The sequence below is a fragment of the Anthonomus grandis genome, chromosome 5 (genome assembly GCF_022605725.1).
Source record: "Anthonomus grandis grandis chromosome 5, icAntGran1.3, whole genome shotgun sequence".
Taxonomy (NCBI): Eukaryota; Metazoa; Arthropoda; class Insecta; order Coleoptera; family Curculionidae; genus Anthonomus; species Anthonomus grandis.
The window spans coordinates 6,321,046-6,341,562 of record NC_065550.1 but is presented as its reverse complement, the minus strand read 5'-3'; the positions used below and the strand labels follow the sequence as shown (position 1 = coordinate 6,341,562).

Sequence of the window (20,517 nt, the reverse complement as noted above, 5' to 3'; positions counted from 1 at the left end):
AAATCCCATGTAAATTTTAAGGGGGTCAATTATTGGCTTCCCTGTACATTTTACAGAAAAAATGTAAGATAACTTTTTGAAGAGACCAATCTGGCAAACCCTCGTGCAAAGTTTCAAAAGATTTTAATAAGCGAATCTTGAATTATTCAATTAAATGTAATTGCAAAATTACCAAATTTTCGGTTCAGGTAAAACCAGACACCAGCCACCAACAAACAATTTGTTATAAGGCTTTGTCAAATCTGACGTACAGCCGAATACAATAAATGTTTTTTTTTCGTTTTATCAATCTCACAACCATACATTCAAAGTAAGACACGTTAACATTATTTTTTTATCTAAACTTTTATTTTATATAACGATGAAGTTAAACCAATAAAAATTATTATTATCGATTATTAAAAAAATAATTTTATCATACAAAGAATTTAATTAAACCAATAGCAGTATTTGAAATATTTTCAATTTATTTTCCCAGCAAGTGATGGATATCTGGTCCATTTTAACCATTAAACCTATTGTTAGTAAATTCGAGTCCAAAGACATTGCAATAAATAATTGTAAATTTTTAACTCAGAAGATCGAAAATAGATCTGAAAAAAGAGAGAACAGAACTCTTAATATTTTACTTAGTGTGGAAAAATAAAATAAAATACAATAACTTTTTTAAAAATAATAGAGAATTACATAAAAACATCAATTAATCAAATGTTCAAACAACCCCCCATTACAGCTAAACAATATCCTAACTGATCATAAAATTCATTTCTAACGTTACAAAGTTGATATTGGCAAATTTTATTATATTCTAACGAAATAGCGTTTTGTAATTGGTTTAGATTCTCAAATTTTACACTTTTATATATGAAACTTTTTAAATGACCCCACAAAAAGAAGTCATTCGGTGAAAGATCAGGTGACCTGGCTGGCCAAAGTATCCGGTACCGTGGACCAATAATATTGACGTTAAAAGCATTTTCCAAGCACTCTCTAACCATACGGGCATTATGGGACGGGCAACCATCCATTTGGTCCCAGATCATTTTTTCTTCCTGAACAACTTCTTCCAAGGCGGGTCCAATTTGGTTTTGAAATAAGTCCAAATAGGTTTCATCTGTTAGGTCATAGTCCATAAAAAGGGTCCAATGATATGGTGTCCGATAATTCCCATGAATACATTTATTTTTTGGGGATATTGTGTCCGAGTTTGAACAAAGCGATGTTCATTTTCTTGGCTCCAATACCGGCAATTCTGAACATTTGGTTCATTGTTGAGGGTAAATGTACATTCATCGGTAAAACAAATATTTCTTAAAAAATTCTTATCAATATTTGCTCTTTCCATCATTTCAAAACAAAATGCCATTCTTCGCTCTTCATCTCCTTCCTGCAGCTCTTGATGTTTATCGAATTTATACGAATAATATTTGTGTTTTTTTTAAAGTGCACAATACCGTTGTATGATGTTTATTTACCTCTTGCCCAAGAACTAACCATCTTGTTTTCCTCCATACTCAGTAGAATATTAAGATCTCTGTTCTCTCTTTCTTCGGCTCTATTTTTGATATCCTGAGTTGAACATTTACAATTATTTATTACGGTACCTTTGGACTCGAACTTATTGACAATACGTTTAATAGTTGAAATGGACGGAATGGGCTTGGTGGGGAAATAAATAAACTGAAAATATTTCAGATACTGCTCTAAAACTGTTTCCCGCATAACGCCATTTAATTATGGCTATTTTTTCGTCGATTGAATAATTCGTACTTGTTTTCAAATATCGACTGTCACTGATTTATTGACACTTTTCCTCACGTCAGTGATAATACTCATTTTACTGGTGCCCGTTTGGTTTTATCTGAACCGAAAATTTGGTAATTTTGCTAATAACTACATAACTACATTTAACTACATTTAATTGAATACTACATTTAATTGAATAATAACTACATTTAACTAATAACTACATTACTAATAACTACATTTAATTGAATAATTCAAGATTCGCTTATTAAAATTTTTTGAAACTTTGCACAAGGGTTTGCCAGATTGGTCTCTTCAAAAAGTTATCTTACATTTTTTCTATAAAATGTACAGGGAAACCAATAATTGACCCCCTTAAAATTTACATGGGTTTTCGTACATGCATTTTTTCTTGGAGATAAAGACTTCCCCATTGTGAAATCTATATACAGTATTGCATAAATATAGCAACAAGCGATGTTTTCAAAAATATTATTTGCTCCTTTATTTATTCCATATTATTTCTTTACTTTTAAGTACACGCCTCTGTATTATTTATAAATATACCGAGATATCATAAGAATGCCAATGCAGAGTAAGGAACTTCATGTTTGTTTATTTAGACAATGTGCATAAATACAGCAACATTCTTGTTTCGCATTTATTTTATCAGTTAAATATCGATTTACCTGCTGTAAATTTGTTATTTTTGAAACTCAGAATTAACTTAAAATGGGTCGCTCAAAAACCGTCTCTGGTCATGTAAGAAAAATTATTGTGGAGCATTACGAAAATGATGTTAGGCAGAGTGACATTGCAAGAAGCTTACGGCTTCACAGGTCAATCGTATCCAGAGTTTGCAAAAAATTTCGCTCTTACTGGAACTGCTTCACCGGCGCCCATTTCAAAAAAGAATTTCCAAAGAAAATCCTTTTTTGTCTTCTTCCCAAATTTTGGCAAAATTAAAAGAGGGTGGAGGAGTAAACCTCAGTTCCAGTACCGTAAGGAGAAGATTACTTGATGCCAACTTACCTGCTCTCTCTGTCCACTGGTCTGTAGCTGATTGGAAGAAAGTCGTATTTAGTGATGAATATAAAAATAATTTATTCAGGACTGATGGAGTGATGTACGTCAGACGCCCCAGTGAACAAAGATTAAACAAAAAGTACATTTGCCCCACAGTTAAACATGGAGGGAGAAATATTCTTGTATGGGAATGTTTCTCGGCTCGTAGCATGGGACCCATAGTATGAATAATGGACAAAATGGATTGTTTCATGTACAAAGACATTCTGCAAACACATTTAGTGCCATATATGGATGAAGTCATGCCAGTAACAGCCATATTTCAGCATGACCACGATCCAAAACATGCTTCTCAATTTGTTAAGAGGTGGCTATCCGATGAAAAAATAAATGTAATGGTCTGGCCATCTCAATCGCCAGACCTAAACCCTATAGAGAATTTATGGCATTACATTGACACCAAAATCAGGCACCTAACATGCTCTAATACAAATATTCTCTTTGAAATAGTGAAAAAGGCTTGGAAAGAAGGGAACAATGACTCTATTATGAAATTAATTAAATCCATGCCAAGACGATGTGCAGATGTTATAAAGGAGAAGGGGTACTACAGGAAATATTGAATTATATTTATATTTATTGTTGCTATATTTTTGAATAATAAATTTGCATAAAACAATTTGGTGTTTTATTTATTATGATACAAAAAATATGATAATATGAAAATATAAAAAGGCTCTAACTATTTTTGGAAATAATATAACGAATAAACAATACCTTACTTATAAAATAGATACTAAAAGATATATAACAGGAAAGTTCAATGTTGCTATCTTTTTGCACAATACTGTATGCACATTCTTCTACAAAATATGGACTTCTATTCAACTATAAAATTATGTGTTTAACATGTAATAAGAATGAGTCGTGTATGTATCTTTAACGATAATCTGTTAAAAGGTATTCATTATTTGGAATTGTTGTTTTTCTTAATCTGTAGGAATGGATGGTAAATAAACAAAGTAATATATCAGATGAGCCAACGTGGATGTGCAAATTTCATGATTAAAGTGAATAAAGTGTATTTAATCTTCTGTGCAGAGGGACAAAACTTTTTCTTACTTCAGCTTGTGTATTTAAGCACCTGTCGTTAGAGAACATTTCTTTATTGATTTCTAGGTTTTCCAAGAAATCCAAACGCATAAAACTTTTACTCTTGACATTGACTAAAATTTTTGAATCTTTGTCGGGATCAAATTTATGTTTTGAGAATTTTATATGCTGTCTAAATGGGGACTTTTTAATTATTTACAATTAGGATTTCTTGGTGTTCATCAATTCTAATATTTAATGATCTACAAGTTCTCCCAATATACGATGTTTCGCATTCGCCATAGTTTAACTTGTATACACCACTTTTTCCTAATTTGTTACCACAGACACTTTCGAAAAAAAAATCACGAAATTTGGCGAAAACTTACCTTTTCATTGCTCAAACACACTGTAATTTTTTTTATTTAACTCGTTTACTGCCGTGAGTACCCACAGTGGAGTCTTAAGTAATTGCTTATATTGGCCGCGAGACCTTTGGTGGGTCTCAAGTACTAGAATATATTTCAGCCGCGTGTAAACACAGCGGCGACTCTATTGTGTGTATTTCTTATGGGCGCGAACAGCATGGCTGTAAGAGGCGGTTTATATATTTGGTTTGTGAAACGAGACTTATACAGGGTGATTGATTGTTGATGGTACCTTAGACGTTTACGGAGAACGGAAAATGGATTTTTTGCTGAAAATTTGGCATCAAGAAACCCTTGACCGAGCTAGTGACCTAACGATTAAAAATATTTTTATCGATGCAGCGTTGCCGCTTATACCAAAAGTAGTAGCAACTTTGTTATTTTAAATGGAATACTCTGTATATTATTTTATTTTCTGATCCGCTATCGCTTTATGATTGTTTTTGTGTAAGGTGTTCTTATACCTATTTTTAATGGTTTTCGAGAAATTAATTATTTCCTTTATTTTTTGACCAAAACATAACTCCAAATAAATTTTTATTACTATGGCACTGGAACGCGCAGAAAATTGAAATTATAAGCGTAATTTACGGAAGTATTGTACATTAGTCTTCACTATGAAAATTTGTTCTACATTATACAGGGTTGGTCAAAATTAGTAATTTTACTGTTAGATACAAAATTGTGAAAAATGCATTTTTTTAAATGGAACACCCTGTGTGTTATAACATAGTCTAAAAAGAAATTAAAATTTCTTTCTAAGGAGGTATCATGTTCCTATATATAAGTAGTTCGGTTTCTGCTTAGAACATTGAAAGGCTAGAATTAGTAAACAACAACTTTGTATGAGTCCAACATGTGCACAGGGGCAAGAGGGGTGTTTTATTTACAAACATATGTGCCGATTCTCTGTTGTCAAGTCGACACAAATTTCCAACGGAGGAAATTTTTAGCTATATTTTAACAAACATTATAACGTTAATTTAACTTATTTCTGTTATATTTTATAGGAAAATTTAAAATAAAAAGTATAAATACTACAATTAACCTATTTTAAGAATAAATATAATATCCTTCCTAATTGCCTAATATCCTAAAAGCAAAAAAAAAACAAAAGTTATTAACATTCTTATCCCTAAAACTGCTTCTAAAAAATTTAAAGCGACAACACCGGAGCTTAAGCGCCTAAACCATACGCGTTGTGTCATCTGTCAAACGGCTTTTTGTTTATATTCGGGATTCGTGTATTTTCTTTAATTTTTGGTTTAAAAAGGAAAAAAGGCCACATTTTAGTGTTTTTTTAAATTGCTAGGATGGCAAAAACTTGTGTCGTTTGTGCCACATCATGATAAAAAGGTGATTCAAGCCGATCTTTTCACAAGTAAGTACCGATACTTTCATAACATCACATCATGGGGTAACCATCATCATAAACGTAGAATAGGGGATCTTATAGATATAAACCTAATAAAAATTTGAATGTGAAAGTGTGAGTAAAATACCAACATATTTATATTTTTAAATCTAAATATTTTTTTGAACATATTCATCTATTAATAGACTATAAAAGATATAAAACTAGAATTTTGTCCCTGGTTTTATTACAGGATTTTATGTTTTTTTTGTTGTTTTGGCAGAAAAAACGCATAAACCTATGTACCTATCTATATATAGTTTGATATCTATGTATAAAGTTAATTTTGTCTTTCTTTAAAATTTGTTCCATAATTTTTTTTTGTTTTACCTTATTGCAACTTACAATAATATATATAGTAATTGGCACCACATATTAATTTATTACTGTAATTTTTTTCTGCTTTTTGATTAAATATCAAATACTTATTATAGATTGCCTATTGATTATGCCCAAAGGGAATGGGTTTCATTAGTGGAAATCAACATATTTAAAAAGAACATATTTGTTTGTTCAGATCACATCCTTAGAAGTGATATAAGGGAGATATTATCAGTAGCCAGACTTTATTAAAAAAATCAGCTCTACCTCAAAGGTAATTTTTTTAAATATATTTTTCTAGTATATTTATAGAGTATGAGTATATTTTGCCTTAGAATTATTGATAAAGGTTTGCGTGCTTTTATTTACTATATTATGTAAGCTAAAAAAACAACCTTTTAAAACTTGCGCTTGGGCTATGTTGTAAAACATACAGCTTCTTCACAAAAAGTATTAGTGTTACTCATATAAGATTTATTTATACCTAATACTTATTAGGTAAGTGTGTAAAACTATTTTTTTACTACGATTTCTGATGCACTGGTTAGAAACACAGCAGCCAATAATTCAGTTAATTTACCAAGTGATTTACCCTTCAAAGCTACAGGGGTAGCTTTCCTGAAGAGTGCAAAAACTTCTTTAGCTTTCAAAATGGTATATAGTACAAACAGTGAAGCTAATATAGACACGTATGGATAATTAAAATAGATTAATATTCTTGATACACCAAATTTTGTATAATTACAGATCTGATCATTCATCATCAACAATAACTGCATCTGAGAATTATAGTTCTACAGTAACCGTGGAGTCTAGGTCAACAATTACTCTCATCCAAGCCGTTTTTGTTTAACTGCTACACATTCCCTGACTCTGCCAAGGAAAAGGTAAAAATACACTCAAAATAGACTACTAGTTTTATGCCATATATCATCCTATTCTCTATATCTTATTTAAAAGTGATATGGTATTTTATTGTATTATATTTGTTTAATTAAATGCAATTAATCAAATGTATGACATTACAAAGATTCTCTATAATAACATACATTTTATTGATCAATTGGATTATCATAATACATTTTTTTAATTTTTTTTTTAATTTTGGTAATACTATATTTTTATGTATATTATTCTAGGGTAAAATCAAAATGATATCCTGAGGACCTAAGCACTGATGATTCCACCGTTTCAAGAGCTTAATCACTTGTCACCAGATTATGGAAAAAAAATAAAGAACAAAAAATTAAAATTCGAAGATTGCAACAAGCAAATTTGCGCCAAAGAAATTGAATTAGATGTCTCAAGTCATTATTAAAATACTTAAGAAATAATAACATGATTTTATGGAAAAGCCTAATCTTAATCTAATCTATTGTACATAGTCTTTATTCTTAGCTTTGTTTTTTAGTATAAATTAATATTTTATAATATTTGGTCTTAGGTATTATATAGGTCACTATTAAATGTCTCAAAACCATTATACAGGCTAAATACTCATAATAAAAATCTTATAACCTACAAAAAACCTGCAACTCCTTCACAATTTGAACATCCTTGTAGTTTTAACTTTTTCCGCTGAAGCAATACTGCCCCTTTGAAAAAGTCAGCAGCATAGAAGTATATATTATGTGATATAAGCAAGTGATGTAAAACTGAGTTTTGTCCAATAAAACAATAACAATAAAATTTTGCAAAATGTTAAAAATTGGTGTCTTAAAACATGATTTATTAAGAAATCTATAATATTATATTAATAAAATATTTAATTTCCATAAAAATGCTTTGACAAAAATGCTGCCTTTCATTAGGACCTTCCTCTAATAAAGTCCATTAAAAAAAACACATAAATAGCTCATAAATGGTAATATTACTTATACTCAAACTCTATAATTATTAATTAATAAAAATTTATCAGGTAAATATTTGTTGACGACGTCACTGGTAAAGAGTGCTTGTATCTGTGACATCAACAATGCGATCGAGCGGCGTTGCGATGCCATTACCGTTTTCTCGTTTCTTCGTACTTTATTTTCATTTACTTAACTTATATTGACTTCGATATAGAGTATTTTATCAAATTTATTTTTTAAAAATGCTTGATATTTTATTAAAGGGGAGCAGTAGTATTGTTTTGTGCCTTCGGAAACAACTGAAAATTTTTATGATATTATAAAGTGATTTTTGCTATTTGTCTATAAGCACTTGGCATCATTGCATCAAAGATGTTGCAAGCAAACAAACCTGCCCATAGTTCCACGGCATGCTACTTCTAGCCTTTCAATGTTCTAAGGGTTTCTGAAATAAAAGCATGATCTGTCTGTAAAAATCGGAATATTTTGACATATTTGCTTTAGGTGGCCATGAAAGATCATGACCAAATAATGCTATGCTATTGACGTTTGACCAGTGGCGGCTGCTCATTAGGTTTGCAGGTTTGCGCAACCCCCCAAAAGACTTAAAAAAACGAAACATATTTTTATTTATATTATAGCATCTTTTGTAAATTGCAATCAAGTATTAATTTAAAACTTTACCAAAACACCCTTAAAAAAACAATCATTTCCTATACTACATCGCGTCGCATCGAGATCGCTGACGGACGGTCAGTGGTGCGCACACAAACTGCAAACCACTCGATTATATTACGGCGTATTGTAAAGTTGCCTACGTCGGAGGAGGCGGCTATATTCTTTCTCTAAGTGCGTGTGGTTGCAAGAATAGTGCAAAGCTTATTTATTTTACCGACAAATTTAATAAAATCCGATCACTGATTTAGTTTATGGCGCAGTACGTTGTTGTGTTTTTATGTGTTGAATTAATTTACTGTTCTGTAAACATAATTTATATAAATCAATTTTAATTTAAAGCTTTAGTGGTAAAAATGAATTCGGTGCAAAGTTTAATTGCAGAGCCGTTCTGTAGCCGATCATTAAATGATAAGGCTGAGATAAAAAGACTTGGCAGGCCTACTCCGCCTTTAAAAATAGAACAATATGTGTCTAGCAAAAAAAGGATGTTTATGAGAACGTTTAATCCTGACTTGTACAATAAACATACGTGGCTTTGTGTGTGTCCAATAAAAAAAGTTTTGTTTTGTTTTCCTTGTTTTTTGTTTGGAGGCGAAGTTTCTTGGACAAAAGTAGGTTTTACTGATCTTAATCACTCAGCAGACCGCATTAAAAAACATTCATCATCGGCAACACATATGAAGAATGTCGTACAATATTCAGTTTTTGGAAGTGTCAATGTAGCGGCCCAATTAAATGGTGCATATCGTCGAAATATTGACCTGCATAACGAACAGGTAAAACAAAATCGATATATTTTAAACATTATTATTAATTGTGTACGTTTTTGTGGAGCTTTCGAACTCTCGTTAAGAGGACATGATGAGTCTATGTCATCTTCTAATCCTGGGGTTTTCCGAGGCTTGATTGATTTTAGTGCTGAATTAGACGGTGCTCCAAAACAACATTTACAAAAAGCATCAGTATTTAAAGGTACATCGAAGACAATGCACAATGAGATTTTGCAAACAATGTTTAATGTATGTCAAGAAGAAATTTGTAAGGAAATAAAACCAGCAGATTTTTTGTCCATAATAGCCGATGAAACTAGTGACGTATCAAATATATTTCAAATGGCAATTGTCTTTCGGTACATCGTAAACGGTAAGCCAGTTGAACGTTTTTGGGATTTTTTGGTGTCTTGTGATCATGACGCCAAAACTTTATCTTCGGTTATTCTGGCAGAGCTTGACAAACATGTTAAAGATAACAAAACCAAACTCATTGCACAAACATACGATGGTGCATCAGTTATGAGCGGGTCGTCTAACGGGATGCAAGCAATAATTAAAAAATCTTATGAACATGCTGTGCATTGCTATGCACATCAACTTAATTTAATATTATTAAATGCTGCTTCTGCAAACAAAAACGTTGGAATTTTCTTTGCCAATTTACAAGGAATTTGTTCATTTTTTTCCAATAGTCCTCAGAGATCGTTAGTACTGGACCAGGTTGTGAAAAAACGCTTACCACGCTCAGCCCCGACCAGGTGGAATTTTAATTCTAGAGTCGTTTGTACTGTATTTGAATACAAAGATGGCATTTTAGAGACAATGAAACAAATTTTAAATGAAAGCAGAAATATTAGCACCACAAACCAGGCATCAGGGTATGTGAAAATTCTTCAAAGTAGAAATTTTGTTTTTTGGCTCAATCTATTTTATAAGATAATGCCTTATGTGGATATTTTATTTAGTAAATTTCAATCGAGGCAAATTGACGCTGCTCTTGCAAATACCTACATATTATCTTTTGAAAATAAATTAATGGAAATAAGAAATCATATCACGGACGCTATTGAGCCATCTCCATCGGAGCCATCCACGTCCAAACGACGTGGGCTGGATGACTCTACAGAATTTTGTCGAGAAGCAAAAGAAGTATGTGACATTATTATTTGTCAAAGAAAGGAGCGATTCAGTTTTACCGGACATTTAGTCGCCGCTAGTCTTTTTTTTCGGAGCAGTATAACCAATATAGTATTAATTTTCCTGAAATAAAATTTAAAGAAACATTAAAGTGTTACCCATTTTTTATAGAACAAAAGCTCCAAACAGAACTAAAAGTTATTTATGAAACACAGGAATTTAGATCAATGTCGGGACTACTTGTGCTGTTTGACTATATTTCTCAGAATGGTGAGCTTAGTGAAAAATTTAGTGAAGCTATTAAGCTTTTAAAAATTTTAATTACCATTCCAATGGCTTCAGCTGAAGCAGAATGGTGTTTTTCTACTCTCAAAAGGATAAAAACATTTCTACGAAACACCATGAAGACTTTCTGCTTTGGCAACGCTTTCCAAAGAAAGGGATCTTATCGAAAGCATTCCTGATTTCAATCAAAGAGTAATTGATAAATTTGCCGAGTCTAAATAACGTCGGATGGATTTTCTTTTTAAATAATTTATAATTACGACATACGCTTTTTATCTATTTTTAGGGTATTATGTCATTAAAGTTTTTTTATATTTCGTATGTGTTTTTTTTTATTTAATTATTGCATTATATTAAAAGTTCGAGTTTTTTTGCTTATTTTGGCCGTTTAAAAGTGGGTATGACACCGAAAAATGTTTTCACCTTCGCCAAAGCGCCAGCGATAATCTTTTTAATCTTTCATTCGCGATCACCGACGGCCCCCTACAGTTGCAACCCCCAGATTTGTAAAGCACGAGCCGCCACTGCGTTTGACAGTTACATTTAGTTGATGAATAATAGTAATACACGTGGGTGTTCCTTTAAAATAGTTACCTAAAAATTAATTGAAATGGAAAGACATACTTATTCAAATAAAGTTTTGATGAATCTATTTATTATTCATGGACAATGTGACAAAATTGTAGCAAGAGCATGTCGAAAGTTCAACGAAATGTACCCTAATTTACAAAAAATTGATAAAAGAAAATTTGTGCGAATACAAAATAACTTTATACAATTTGTTTTATAACTTAAGAATGATTTAATTAGTTATCCTAAGAGGTAGCACCTCTCTTTCATCCATTACTTTTGGACTACAACGCCCGAATTTAATTCAGCAGCTACTGTTTTATTTTTTTATCTATATCTTCTTTAGGATTAAGTTTGCGATTTGGTCGCAAGGTGCCAACCAAATGGGTACTTTTCGCCAGAAGTTTATAAGCCAGTGCCACACTTCAGAGGCAATATATTAAAAATCAACGGCACAAGCTTGGCCTAAAATCATATAAGATTTGTTTAGAGAAGGGATACACATACAATATGCAAGTGTACATTGTGGTCAATAAAGTTAAGGGACAGTCGTCGTCCGAAAATATTGTCAGTTTCGTGTTTGTGACCCAATATATTCAATATTGCGGAGGCCTGTTGGGTAGGGTCAGAAATAAAACAGAAACCTTTACTTAAATGTTGACCTGTTATGAAATGTTATATTAAGCCATCATCAGAACACTGAAATGGATGTTTTTTTTCAACAAAAAAACATTCAAGTAATGACAGAGATGAAAAAAAATAATTTCAAGTACATTAAAAACATTAATCACAGTTTATTTTAACAATATATTATTAAAATAAATGTTCCCTTCGTCTACAAAAATTAAAATAAAAAAAAAAACAAAAACCACGACACAATTAAAATTACATTCATCGTGGTTTTTGTTTTTTTTTTTGTTGTTTTAATTTTTGTACACGAAGGGAACATTTATTTTAATAATGTTTTTATGTACTTGAAATTATTTTGTTTAATCTCTGTGATTACTTAATTTTTTTTTTGTTGAAAAAAAAAACATTATCCATTTCAGTGTTCTGAGGATGACTTAATATAAGTCAAAACGTCGACATTTAAGTAAACAGGTTTCTGTTTTATTTCTGAGCCCACCCAACATCTTTAAATTCTTTTTGATTTTAGATTAAAATCTTTTTGATTCAAAAAGAAATTAAAATCACTTTTATTATCCAGGGCATATTATACCCATGGCGATTTTTTTTAATGATACCTTTTGACTTGTGCTCTGACATCATTTTAGTGTTTTAGTTTTGTTTCCTAATAAATATTTTAATTTACTTCCTCTAAATTCTGTTTTATTGACAGCTTTACTTATTTTTTAATCAAATTTACCAAAAAGATGCTTTTTTTTTTTTTTCAATCTGTTTTATTATAATTAATTTTGGTAAAGGTGTGTAAATTTTATGGTAAAATGTTTTAGATGTTATTTAAAGTGAATTTGGAATTTTTTAGTTTTTAGGATGCTTGTACACAAGATTTTGTTTTGTCTTACGTAATATAGCACATTTTCTTTCTTTCTTTCTTTCAACAAGCCTCCGCAATATTGAATATATTGGGTCACAAACACGGAACTGACAATATTTTCGGACGACGACTGTACCTTTATCTTGACCACAATGTACACTTGCATATTGTATGTGTATCCTTTCTCTAAACAAATCTTATATAATTTTAGGCCAAACTTGTGCCGTTGATTTTTAATATATTGCCTAAATTTTAGGCGACCTCTGAAAGGGACCAGGGTTTCATGAAAAATTTTAATTAATGCTTCTAGAACTGGACATATTTTTTGGAGTCTGTAACTACTTCGTTATCATTAAAACGCCCAAAAAAGGGTAATAAGATGCATGCTAGGACTGAAAAATACCGATTCTTGTAGATCAAACTTTCAGAGCTTGTACATTTTGAATATTTCCATGATAGCAAGAAATCATTTTACGTCCTTTCAAAAAAATTCAGATGTCTATAATGTAATGACGACAAGGCAATGCAATGGTCTTAGAATTCCCTCACACCGAACGGCAATGTTTAAAAGATGTTCCTACAATAATTGCATTAGGGTGTATAATGCTTTACCTGATAGTTTTAAAAATTTGTCAAGTGATAAAGTATTTAAATCTAGACTTAAGCAATTATTGTGTGAAAATCCCTTTTATTCACTTGGTGAATTTTATAACCACATATCGCAGACACTAAACTCACGCCTGTTTTAAATTAGCTGTTGGGAGTTAATTATTGTTATGCTTCTTTGTATGTATTGTGTTTCTTGTCTATTTAATTGATAAACTTATGTAGATGGATAGTTGACATAGTATTATATGATATAATGTAAACTTCTGCTTTAATTATTTGACAATTGCGATGTTTCCATTGAAACTGATGACAAATAAACTTTATTATTATTATTATTATTTTCAATCTAAATGAATCGTGAATTTCGAAAAGGGCTTATCTCGCAAAAACGTAATTTTCCAGGAAAAGCTAAAAACTGAATTGCTTCTGACAGATTTGAACTACGAAAATATGAAATATTCAGAACCTTTGTTTGACATCTTAACCTTGCCAAATTTTTTTCTTTTCAAATAAGTATACATGGAGAAAATGGAATTTTCCGAGATGAGCCGTTTTCGAAATTTAAGCACCACTTGAGAGGTTATATAATCACAAGAACGTTAACAAAGAAACTTCAACTTTATTTTTTAAAGAAAGATACAAAAAACTAAAAAAAATCCTTAAAGATCAAAATTTGATAATTTATTTGGAAAATAATAACAAATAAAAAGTAACTCTGCTAAAAGTTTTGTTCGATGTCAGCTCCTGCTTCTCTGTCAGTACTCGGCCAGCTCAAAATACTATCGTAAAAGTCTTCATATTCTGCAGGTATATACTGCCTCAACTTTTTCAAGTCAGTCATTTTTAAGTTATTTATTGGCAGTTTTGAGCAGTAGCATGGAAAGTCTTCAACAGTAGGAAGATTAGCACAAATACCTTTAGTTTTTGAAAGGCTAAAAGTTTCAGTATTACTTTCGCTGTCAATGAAGAGGCGGCATAAAACTTTTCTGGTTTTAAGTCAAATTCATAAAAAGTTGAAACTTGAAAAGATACTTTGTTTTCTTTAGCACCTTTTTTTCCATAGCATCTTTCTGATATCGGTTTTGCTTTAAAGTGTACTTTGCACCATGCCTTGAGATCAATGATATCGGTATAAGTTATCGTTTTCACACAAAATTTGTCTTTTTTAGTGCTATTGAGTATTAAATTCGTATACTGCTCGTGAGTAAATAAACGATCTTCTCTTCTAATCTTACGCTTTATGGTTGCAAAATCTCTATCACAGTCATTAAAGGAATGACCTCTTTGGGGAAAATAAAGAAAAACTTTTAAATTTCGAGTAAGTGATAAAGCGATAAGATATTTTATTATGGTATTATTTTTATTTTGCCCAGGACATCCGTCGCAGAATAAATGTAATTCTGTAATATTTTCAGGAACATTTTTACATATAAAGTCATTTAAAAACGAAGCTACTTCGTTTGGTCCCTTCAACGCTTGGCCCTCGTGATAGGAATACAAAGTTGCCTTCCCCGTTTTCATATTATGTACGCAGAATTCGTATACCCAAAGTTGGCGGTAATAGAACACTTCTTGGACTGGAAGGACTGGCAGTGGTAGATTCTGCATATAATCGAAAGACAATCCGAAAATGGTACTGCCGTTCTCGTTACATTTTTCTGTAATAGCTTTGGCTTTATTAAAAAACTTCGATGCCCGACGCTTATGTATGATTAACTCCGCACTGGCGACCCTCCTGGCATTATCGTTTAAATGGGGATTCTTCAGCTTAACGCTAATTTCTTCACATTTTGAGCACACATCAATTTGTGGCCTACCAAATGCCAAGTCAAAATTTACATTGAAATAATTTATATAAAACTGATAATTTACTTTGCTTTCTGGATATTTTGCCGAAAATCTCTCATGCAATATTGTCACATTCAAAACAGATGGTAAGTATTTTTTTACAATGTTATATGAATAGTGAATTTCTTTAACAGGAATTGACTCGATAAAGTTGTTAAAGCACATGTTTTTGCGGGCATTACATTTAAAAAAAAAAAATAAAATTTATGGTAAACACAAGCACAAGAGGAAAGTCCTATGTCACTCTTGGAGTGGTGCTTGCGCGAAGATATTTGTAGGCATTTATCTTGAATATCTATCGCTGTAGGTTGTATGCATCGGGAAATATGTGAGGTGGAAGCCCGTTCCACAAAGAAGATGTTCTCCAGATGAATGAGTCCCGATACAGCGACGTCCTTGGGGTAGGCAGGTGGACTCGATGTTGATGAGCCGCAACTGCTAGACGCGTTCTTCTTGCCGGAACAGCCCTGGGTGGAATCAGGCCTGCCAGCTCAGAGGAGCACTTACCGTGATAATAACAGTAGAATAAACAGAGATCAGCCACCTTTCTCCTGTGCTCCAGACTATCCAGACTCTTTGTCAGTTCTGGTTTGTCGATAAGACGGAGCTATTCGTCTTATCATCTTCTGTATAGAATCCAGCAGGTTTAAACTATGCTTGGGTGCAGAGCTGCAGACATGCGAGCAATACTCGAGGGAAGGGCGTATTTGAGCCTTATAAAGAGTCAGCAGCTGTTCTGGTTTATACAGTTTTTTCGTTTTGAAAAGCACTCCGAGTTTTTTGGAAGCCGCCCTGGCGACCTCGGCAACGTGGTCATGCCAGGACACACTGTTGGTGACCTCGACTCCTAGAAGAAGTAAAGATGATTGGCAATGTTTTCCCTGTCATAACCAGCTCCGGGCCACCAAGGTTAGTCTTCATCGTAAATACTGCAGCCTGCGTTTTTTTAGCGTTAAAATTGACCAAATTGTTATCGCCCCACTCCAAGATTGTTCTAATATCGTTGTTGCTTGAAGCTACTTGTTGCTGCCTAAGATTCTGAGAACTTGCGGCTGTCGTTGGTTTGGCGGACTTAAATGTGGAAATAGTTGTGCTATCATCCGCAAAGCTGTAGATTGGATTGACAGTGGTTCCTAGCAAATCGTTGATATATATTAAGAAAAGGGTGGGGGATAGAATGCATCCTTGAGGGACTCCAGCGTTAATATTAAATTTGTCGGAGAGGTATCCATCGACGGCTACTTGGATTGTTCGTTGTTCAAGAAAACTTTTGATCCAATTCAATAATGAGTTTTGTATGCCGATTGAGGAGAGCTTGGTTAGTAGTCCCTCATGCCAAACTCTGTCAAATGCCTTGGAAATGTCAAGAGCGACTGAGCGGGACTCGCCGTGTTTCTCCATGGCCTCCGTCCACAAGTGTGTGACGTAGGCCAGAAGATCGCCGGTGGATCTAAGCTTTCGGAAGCCGTATTGACGATCGCTAATTAGTCCGGATGATTCCAGATATCTTAACAGTTGTTGGTTGACTGCTTTCTCCATAATCTTCAATATTACTGGAACTAGTGCAATCGGGCGGTAATTGGAGGGCATCGTCTTCTTACCCTTTTTGGGTACAGCTTGCACTCAAGCAGTTTTCCAGCTTGTTGGAAATGAGCCCTGCTTATACCATGCCGTGAACAGTCTACATAAGGGAGGAGTCAATTCGTCTGCACAACGTTTTAGTATTAGGGATGGAATTCCATCGGGTCCAGAAGCTTTGTTGGTGTCTACGCTCTTAAGAATTTTATTTATAATTCGTTGGGGAAACGAAATTTCTCCCATCGATGAATTCACCCTTGGCAAATATGGCGGTGTTTTGCCTTGCGAGTGCAGAGTAGAATTGGACGCGAAGAGTTTACCCAGTAAGTTGGCTTTTTCCCTTGCTGTTACCGCGATAGAACCATCATCTGCTGTTAGGGGTGGCAACGCCGACTTAGAAAATCCTTGACTAACGGCTTTCGATACCGACCAGAAATATCTTGTTCTATTTGGGCAGTTTAACAGTTTGTTTTTGACCCTGTTGTTGTGACTCTCTTTGCATTCATCAATAATTCGCTTGCAGCTATTTCTGGAGGCTAAAAAGTTCCTCCGATTTTCAATGGAAGGATGTTGACGCCATTTGCGATATGCTCCGTTTTTGGTGTTTACTGCCTTTTTGCAATTTAGGTTGAACCATTGCTTGTTGTTTGATCCGCATTTAGTAGAAAAAGGGATATAAGCTTCCATTCCTGCCAAGATCGTCTCTGTAATTTGGTTTGCACATTCTGAGATGTTATTGGTTCTAAAGCAGACTTCTTTCCAAGGGAATGAGCGATAAAATTCCCGAAGATGGTTCCACTCTGCTGATTTATAGTGCCATACCTTCCGCGGCATCGGAGGATCCTGCGTTTTAACCTCCAACTGGCAAGAGACTGTTATCAATTTGTGGTCCGATGTTTCTAGGGGGGTATGTACTGATACAGTGTACGAGTCAGGGTCTGAAGCCAAGACCAGATCTAGGAGACTTGCGAACTCGCCGTCTCGATCGGGGATTCTGGTAGGTTCCTTCACAAGCTGCGTAAGCCCGCATATGGTGGCAAATAGCTCAGCTTCTCGTCCTTGATCGTCGTTCTTGTTGCAGAAGCGCAGCCAGTTGATATTGTGAACGTTAAAATCACCCATGACGATGATTTCTGCGCTTGGGTAGTCAATTTGCAGATGGTTAATGCAATCAACCAGGTTCAAAAAGAGCCGTCTATATTGGGTGTCGCTTTGTGGTCTGTACATACAGCAGATAAATTTCGTGGCACCACTGGCTATTATTTTGAACCACATGACGTCGAAATTCGCAGGTTCAAGCGTTTCCTCCCGCTGGCAACTCAAATCGTTCTTGACAAATACTGCCAATCCAAAGTTTAGTCGAAATCGGGTGTGTAGATCGTATCCAGGATAAGTGAGGTGAACATTTGTTGTTGAAGGTTTCACCTTTGTTTCTGCCAATGCCAGAATGTGAGGCTTATTTGATTGCAGGTGTTGGTGTACTGCATTAATATTGGTGTTTAGGCCTCTGATGTTTGCTTCTAGACCCGGCAGATTTTCCTCGCATATCGTGGGGGCTTTTATTTGCAATTTTTAGTAGTCGAATTCTCTTTATTCTCTTGTCGGTAACACCATGCAAGTTTAGAAAGGCTACTTTACATACTTCTTTTCTATTTCCATCTGCTTCGATAAAATACTTATAAGAGTAACTCTTTGACTTACTAATTTTATCTTCTTGACGTTTAGAAGTATCCTTCACAGGGAACGCCTTCATCAATCCTTGAATATATATGTCCTGTTCATCTTTGGTATTAAAACCATTTATGCGATTCGATATTGCTTTTTTGGCATCATTGGAAAGATCGAAACATTTTCGAATGTACCTACAAAGATAAAACTATTTTTACACAAAACCATTTTTGTATATACTATATATTGAATATAATATTTACCTACTAAATAAATAACATTATTTATCCTCTATCCACATCTCCTATTATTTTCTAATTATGTAATAGAACATAGGTATACACTTACCTACAACTAGGCCCAGATTTCCTACAAGGAATATTTTTACCCACGTGGTTTGTGTGTGCAAGTCCCTTAACTTTGGCTTTTTTGATAATTACATTTTTATACATTTCACTATTTCTTACTCCTCGCTTCTTTTTCTCTACTCCTGTATCTGCCTCGTCCGAACTACTAGACTCACTCATTGTTTAGAAAAAACTAGTAACGTTGAACAAAACAGTACCCAAAATTTCTGATTGTATACTAATTCAAATGACAAACTTGACGTACACCAAGCAACTGTCGTAAAGCGACTGAAACAAGCAAACTTTACGATGCCTATACTCCAATAAAATTCACGTCTTATAACAACAAAGGCTCTTAGAAGGTCATATGAATAAGCCTCAAAATAGCGTGTTTTACAGAAATAAAGAGGTTTCCACGAGTTCGTTTTTGTAAGAACAAAATCAGATATGAGCCCTTTTCCTTCATAAAATGTTGGCCTACTATTGAACCTGAAAAATTTGCGGAAAAGTCAAATTTGATCAAAATCCGAGTTGAGTCCTTTTCGAAATTCACGATTCAAATATAAATTCGAGACTTTTGACCAAAAAAACATTTTTTTAATAAATCTCTTGAAGAAAAAATAGATAACTACTTTCAATTAATGTGGGCAGGTTTAAATCGTCACATGATAGAAACTGATCTTAAATAGTCACCTCCCCAAAGAGGCTATTGATATTTTATAAACTACCAAAAAACAGAAAACAAAGGAAAAAGGACAGAAAAATGAAATTAAAAAAAAATAATCAATAAAATGATTTATTAAATTTCCAACAAAAAAAAACAATACTAAAACAACTAACATGATAAAATGGTTTTAGTCACAAATACAGCAGTTTATAAAATACCAAAAACCTTCACCAATAATAAAAATATAAAATACAATTAGCACACACACACATACTCTTATCTTACAATATGGACGGATTTGTTCACAAATATCACTATTTTAATAAATATTTGACAATTCTTAATTTTCAATCATCGAGCTTAACTCCGGTAAAAAAATTGGCTAATCTTACCAAGCCAGAATCGTCAGTTTGCGTAGAATTACCCCCAGTGGATGCCAGTGAGGCATTACTGCCTCCCGAAGGACTCCGAGGAACCTGTAGATTTGTTGACCTTCGCCTCTCAGATTTGTTGTCATTATATAAAACAAATGAGCAATTGTTTGGCACCTTAACTACGCACCTTTTATGGTAGTTTTGGCCACAACCTATGAACAAATTCAAAATCGTAATTGTTCTGATTTGGTAAATGCTTTGTGGACTTACCATCACATTTTAAGCCTTGCCTCACTAACCCAAACAGCATTTCTCCACAAAAATCGCAGAAAGTTGGTGTTTTATAGGAGTGCACTGACAAAGCATGCGGTCTTACAATTGTCACATCTGAATGTTGCATGTTTGGTACTAAAAAAATAAAAATATTAAAGTGATTTAGGTTTATTTCATTCACCCATTTAGATTTTAAGTTTAACAGTGTTATTTGTGACCTTCCATACCTATTTGTAGCCATTTTCGATGTGGTGAAACAAATATTTATTGCTAAGCAACTAAGGCTAGAAATACTCTAATATGTTAAACTTCACGTTTAGTCCTTCATATTA

General features: G+C 33.3%; 2 protein-coding genes across 2 annotated transcripts in view; one reads left to right on the top strand and one right to left on the bottom strand.

Moving 5' to 3' along the window:
* LOC126736891 (unc-112-related protein-like) overlaps positions 1 to 20,517 on the top strand; it is a 455,221-nt gene that overhangs the window by 168,008 nt on the left and 266,696 nt on the right. The window lies entirely within an intron of this gene.
* LOC126736889 (serine/threonine-protein kinase D3) overlaps positions 1 to 20,517 on the bottom strand; it is a 118,273-nt gene that overhangs the window by 82,131 nt on the left and 15,625 nt on the right. Inside the window, exons 4-5 of the mRNA XM_050441507.1 lie at positions 20,183 to 20,320; positions 19,931 to 20,124 (exon numbers count right to left, since the gene is read on the bottom strand). Coding sequence (XP_050297464.1) covers positions 19,931 to 20,124; positions 20,183 to 20,320 — 332 coding nt within the window. The remainder of the gene's footprint in view (positions 1 to 19,930; positions 20,125 to 20,182; positions 20,321 to 20,517) is intronic.